This window comes from Muscardinus avellanarius (assembly GCF_963383645.1).
Source record: "Muscardinus avellanarius genome assembly, chromosome: 15".
NCBI classification, from domain to species: domain Eukaryota; kingdom Metazoa; phylum Chordata; class Mammalia; order Rodentia; family Gliridae; genus Muscardinus; species Muscardinus avellanarius.
Window position 1 is genome coordinate 10,326,612 of NC_137801.1, and position 6,394 is coordinate 10,333,005.

General features: G+C 46.2%; 1 protein-coding gene across 1 annotated transcript; it reads left to right on the forward strand.

Annotated features, from left to right (window-relative positions):
- Nucleotides 1-840: 840 nt before the first annotated feature.
- Nucleotides 841-1,734, forward strand: LRATD1 (LRAT domain containing 1; the record flags this gene model as incomplete). The annotated part of the gene is made up of 1 exon (XM_080711752.1): nt 841-1,734. One exon carries the CDS (start codon nt 841-843, stop codon nt 1,732-1,734), a length of 894 nt encoding a protein of 297 aa, XP_080567878.1.
- Nucleotides 1,735-6,394: the final 4,660 nt, after the last annotated feature.

Genomic DNA, 6,394 nt, shown 5'->3' on the forward strand with positions numbered 1-6,394 from the left:
TTTAGACAAGCCTCGCCCTGCGCAGTCCGATTGGCCCTGCTGGGGTGACGGCGAGCGAAGTAAGGGGCAGAGTACACCTGCCTGCGTGGGCAGGTGTGCCCGGGTGCTGGAGTGTACGTGCATCAGCAGGCGTACAAGCGTGGTCTGGGATTGTGTCCGAATGAGGGATGATGGGGGTGGGAGTCTGAGGGCCAGTGTGTCGTCGCGAAGGCTTGTCATTGTGGGTGTATGTGACATGACTCTCGTGGGTACGTGTGGACCATCCTGTCCTGTCAGTGTGTAAAATCGCGCTGGTCTCAAGTGAAAACCTACGACTGTGCCCGATTGTCATTGTGCGAGCCGCCGTCAGGGGCGGGTGCGACCTAGTGCCAAACTGAGGGGTGGGCTGGAGAGGGTGGGGTCAGATATGCGAGCGCAGTTTTCTCCCAGCTCTCAGGCCTTAGGCGTCCCCGGCCCCTTCCAACGCACACTTCCCTGGGGTGCCTGGCTCCCACAGCCCAGGTAATGCCCCCCGCTGGGACCTCGCACCATCTCCAGTCCGCCTGCATTTTTTAATTTAATTTATTTGTGTGTGGTGTGTGTGTGTGGGGGGGGGGGGGGGGACCTGGTTCCCGGACAGAGTCTCAGGCTGTGTGATGGAATCTGCTCGGCCCGCTGGACTGGTGGCTCCTTCTGCACCCCCTTCCCCACCCCAGAGAGGCACAGGGGACTCGCAGGTCCCAGGGACGCTGTACATCTTGGGATAGGGGTTGCCAGAGGGTCCCCTGACTCTGCTGGTGTCTGTTTTCTCCTCTCTCTGAGCAGGTCCCAGTTCCTGGCCCTCGCCTCGCCGCGTCATTGATGGGCAACCAACTGGATCGCATCACCCACCTCAACTACAGCGAGCTGCCCACGGGGGACCCGTCCGGGATTGAGAAGGACGAGCTGCGGGTCGGGGTCGCCTACTTCTTCTCGGATGAGGAGGAGGACCTGGACGAGCGCGGGCAGCCAGACAAGTTTGGCGTGAAGGGCCCCCCAGGCTGCAGCCCCTGCCCGGAGAGCCCGAGCCGCCACCACCACCACCACCACCACCACCACCTGCTGCACCAGCTCGTCCTCAACGAGACTCAGTTCTCCGCCTTCCGGGGCCAGGAATGCATCTTTTCCAAAGTGAGCGGCGGCCCGCAGGGCGCCGACCTGAGCGTGTACGCGGTCACGGCGCTGCCCGCGCTCTGCGAGCCCGGCGACCTGCTGGAGCTGCTGTGGCTGCAGCCCGCGCCGGAGCCGCCCGCGCCCGCCCCGCACTGGGCCGTCTACGTGGGCGGAGGGCACATCATCCACCTGCACCAAGGCGAGATCCGCCAGGACAGCCTGTACGAGGCGGGCGCGGCCAACGTGGGCCGCGTGGTGAATAGCTGGTACCGCTACCGCCCGCTGGTGGCCGAGCTGGTGGTGCAGAACGCCTGCGGCCACCTGGGCCTCAAGAGCGAGGAGATCTGCTGGACGAACTCGGAGAGCTTCGCCGCCTGGTGCCGCTTTGGCAAGCGGGAGTTCAAAGCCGGAGGGGAGGTGCCGGCCGGCACGCAGCCCCCGCAGCAGCAGTACTATCTCAAAGTCCACTTGGGCGAGAACAAAGTCCACACGGCCCGGTTTCACAGCCTGGAAGACCTCATCCGCGAGAAGCGCCGCATCGACGCCAGCGGCCGCCTGCGAGTGCTGCAGGAGCTGGCCGACTTCGTGGACCATAAAGAGTAGAGGCGGAGGGGCTGCCGCCGCCTGGCCCCCAGCACGCCCCACTCCCCTCCCGTCCCTGCAGCCGGGCTGCGATCCCCAGCCCCCTGGTGTCCGGCGCCCCGGCTGCACCCGTGCACCCCTGCGGCCGGCGGCAGAAGTCTCAGGAACTCGCCCCAGGACCCTAAAGGGCGCAGCTGCGCGCCTGGCTGAGAGCCCCTCGGTGGCGGCGGCGTGGGGAGAGCCGGCGAGCGCTTTTCCCTTAAGCTGTAAGGGAGAGAGGGGAGATGGGGACCAGAGAAGAGTGTCTTGACCTTTTCCGAAGGTCAATGTCAGTGACCTTCACCCACCCGGGAAACTACCCTTTACTCAAAAAAGGACAGTCTCCGCCCCCAAAATGTACACACACAGGCCCGATTTGGTCTTTTCAAGGTATAGCGCCGCGCCGGTGTGGATGCGTCCCCAGGTAGCAGGATTTCCAAGAAATCGAACCGATCCCTTGTGCCAGGGTGGATAGTTAGTTCCAGGAGTGAGGCTTGGGGACTCTGGGTCATCCCGGGGCTGTTCCAGCTCTCCAGCCCGGAGCCTCCTGACTTTGTATGCCAGGCTGTGGGCTAAGCTAGAGAGTTTTGCTTCTGGTTTTTTGCACATGAGGAAGCAGATGCCCATCCCCACCTGCATTTGCCTGAGTCTCCCTCGATTGCAGAGAAAGCTTTCCCTGTCCTGGAGGGTTATGGCTGGAGCAGCTAATAGGGCCAGAAGAGCTGGCACCTGCCCGGCGGGAAATGGGATGGGTTCACCTGGTGTCTGGGAACTTGAGTGGGTGAAGAAAGGTACTTACCGTTCTGAACCCTTGGTTACTCCTTCCTCGGGCTGCATTTCAAAAAATAGTCATATTTTTTAAAAGGGTTGGAGAAGAGAGAGGGAGGTTTTTTTTGAGGGGAAGACTCGCAACATTCCAGAAACCAGCATTAAGACACAAACAAACATCATAGCCACTATATTTAGTTTGGCTTTTCCTTACATAGAAATCTTAGAAGGCAGGCAAGTGGAAATTAAGTTTAAAAAAAAATCTGAGAGCAAGTTTTCCAACGATGTCAACAAAGCCTATCGTGTTGATGTTTTTACTGACCATTTTAGCAACGGGCTAATAAAATTTCAAATTGAAATTTTTATTTTCATGGCTTTAATCCATGATAGTTTAAATACTGGGGGCCATTAAGAGTGGACTTAGCTAGAGCTTAGCTAACATTGCGTTTTCACTCTCTTTTTCTCAAATCTGATGAGAATTCTGTTTTTGAATACTGTAGCTGCTTTTCTTTTTTCTTTTTTCTTTTCTTTTTGGCTTTAAACAGCAGCCCTGGTAATGGTGGCGTTGTTAATTAATGTGTGCATTGTACTGAATTTTTGTCAGTTGAGAGGTTTACTGCTTTGGTGGAGATTGCTAGCAGGTTCCATGATGACTTTTCTCCATGTTGTAGCACATTATTACCGTTTCACATCTGCATTTATTTTATTTCCCCTTCCCTCTAGATCTCCTTAAAAAACAATCTAGAGTTTGTGTTTTTGTTTTTCTTGTCATTTGTTTTTTTTTCTCCCCCACCCTTCTTCTTTAGCCAGACCCACAATTCATTCCTGAAAGCAGGAAAGAACTTGTAGGATCAAGATAAACGTGTGTTTTCCAGAAAATCAAGGTCCTTTGAAACTCCTTTCTTGGGCAAGGGTTTGCAAACTTCTCTCTTTGGGCTGCAGCCCCAGCCTGACTGAGTGTTACTGGACGTGGTATGCTAGACACCTTAGCATCTATGTCTCTTGTGAGGGAATTTGTCAAATAATGGTGTTTAGCTAATTTGCCTATTGACAGCTACAACTTAGTTGGACAAGCAAATATTATGGCCAAAGCCAGTTTCTTGGCATTTCAAAATATAATGCAATAAAAACTAGTCCAGGTTAGCTGAGACTGGAAATGCCTTTTCCATGGTAAAGGATTCATTTCTGTTCTGTGTGTGTGTGTATGTACGTGTGTGTGTTTTTTGTTTGTTTGTTTGTTTGCCAGTTTTCATCCTGGATTCATTACCTGATCTTGAGTCCAAAGGTCAGATCAATGAAATATGAACTAAAGTATTTTTCTTAAGCCTATTGAGTGATTTATTTTTTAAAGATGTTTAAATGCATTGCATATGCTTTTCTTTCAGCACATACAATAGCAAAACTTTTGTAATATCTTACCTTTGCATGTATGGAGAACTGAAAGTCATTTATTTCCCTAAACATTACTCTTTCAACTAACAGATAAAGGATCACAAACTGAAATTCTTTACTGTATTTCCATACTCCATATTCTTTACCGTGTTCTACTACTGTATCTTGGCTCCCTGCTATATTAAACACCATCCTAAGCACTTGTTCAACAGGACTCCTTCTTGACATGTTATCTTCTGTTGTCAAAGAGTGGGCTTTTGGCGAAAGAAATCGGTCTCCAGCACACCTAAAAGTGAGATTTATGTCTTCCGATGGTACATAATCTGATTTCTCTCTTACTAAAAGGGTTACTCTTAACCGAGGAATGGTTTATCAGCTTTAGCTTTACACTTGCTGAAATGAGATGGCAATAAACCTAAGAGTCGGGCAGTTTAAGTAGATTCATTATTGTATCAGTCTAATAAGGATTTGGCTGATAACCCTTCCACAATTTCACAATAATGTTACGGTGGTTGAAGAGGAAATTAGGAAGATTTGTAGGTCTTCACATTCCTATTGAAATATTATCTTTGGTCAATGCTAATAAAAACTAATAGTGAATCGGTGCTTAAAATAGTTTATCATGGAGAGGTTATTATCAAGATAGTAGCTAAGATCTTTACCCTGGAAAAAAAAAGAGTGTATATTTTTAGGACGTTGTTAATGATGTTACTAACGCCAAGAATGTGAAAGCTGCTTTTATAGATTGCACCCTGGGTTTTTAATCTGGGTAAATGTCCTATTTATAGATGGTATCAGAAATGAGGCCACATGTCTTTTAACCAGTTATTAAGGGTCAGGAATTTAGTTTTGGTTTTAATTGTCCTCAGGAGGGAACAGCTTCTTAGTAACTCCCATGATGGGACAAGGGGCTAAGCTGGAACTTGACTCTTTAACCTTCTCCATTACAGAGGAAAGTCCTTATCTCCTCTATTCTCTCTCTCCTTTCAGGGGGATGTTCAGACAAACAAACTACTACTAAAAAGAAGAAACTAAGGAAAAAAGATAATCCTAAGGGTGTTTTAATACACATTCTGTTGTTCAAAAAAAAGACATTTTTTTAAAAACAAAACTAACCCTGAAATGGTCTTATTCCCAAAGCTCATTCCTTTAAAAAAGAAATCATATTCAAGTTACATAAATGATGCATTTATTTCTTTAAAACGTTGAAAGTAGATCAATAACCCAAATAATATATTATAAAAATTAACTCAATGCTTAAAACTTTTTTTATCATGACAGCCTTTTATTAAGAGCATAAATATGTTACCTTGCAGTTAGAAAATGCTTGTGTTTAAAAAAAGAAAATGCTTCTGTTCAACAAATTTATGGGATTTCATTAGATTTATTTAATTGTCCTGTTTTTCTTTCCCTGTGTGTTTTGTTTCTTTAATTTGGATAATGACACATTTTTTTTTCAGAATAGTATGTTGCTGATGCTCTCAAAATAAGGAATTACTTGAATATCAGTATGCCCTAACAGTCTTCAAACATCATCTTATTGATTACTTATGTTTTGTATGCATTCAATATCCCTAAGAGTTAAATGTCTTAGTCATCTAATCAGTGCATGGAGCAAGATCAGATTTCACTGAAATTAAGAATAAATTGCACAATCATAATAGGGCCACCTAATTTTCTTTTACCCACGTGCATGCATTCTTTTCTGTCTTGTTCTGAGGCTTGAACTCAGGGTTTTGAATACCATTATATTCTATACTACTGGGCTATAGTACCAACAGCTATGTTTGCTTTTCTTTGCTTTTCTTTTTTGGTATTGAGGATTGAGCCAGAGGCCTTCTACCTCTGAGCTACACCTCTATCCCTATTTTATTTTGAAACAGAGTCTCACTAAGTTTTGCAGACCTGCAAGTACTGTCTCAGACACCCAAGTACTAGGATTACAGGTGTAAACCAACACATCTGGCTTCCTTTTGGGATTTTTTTTTTTTTTTGGTGAATGAAGAGAACCTAGTTAGAGTTTGTTTTTCAGAGATGATTGCTACATCCACAAAAGTCTGCAGGTAAACAATACATTTTCAGGTTTTTTAAAATACAAAAGGCTGTATTAGAGAATGTTTACCTAAGACCCATGTCAATGTTTTGTTGTTAAAAATAATTAGTTATTAGCAGAACACACATATATGTATGTATATTTACACATATTCATGTATACATGTATACATGTACACACATGCATGCATTTCTGCCTTTAACTAGCAAGTTTTATTTCTCGTGTGTGTGTGTGTGTGTGTGTGTGTGTAGGTGTATGTCTGTGCATACACAAAACACATATAAACATACAGACTTTTTAAAAACAAAATGAAGAGTAACCTGATTCATATACAAGCAAAAAGAAATGATCTAGAAGTCAAAATAGTTAAAAAGTAGTTGGACAGCAGGCAGTTATGCCTGAGACAGAATAATCAAAAAGAAGAAAATG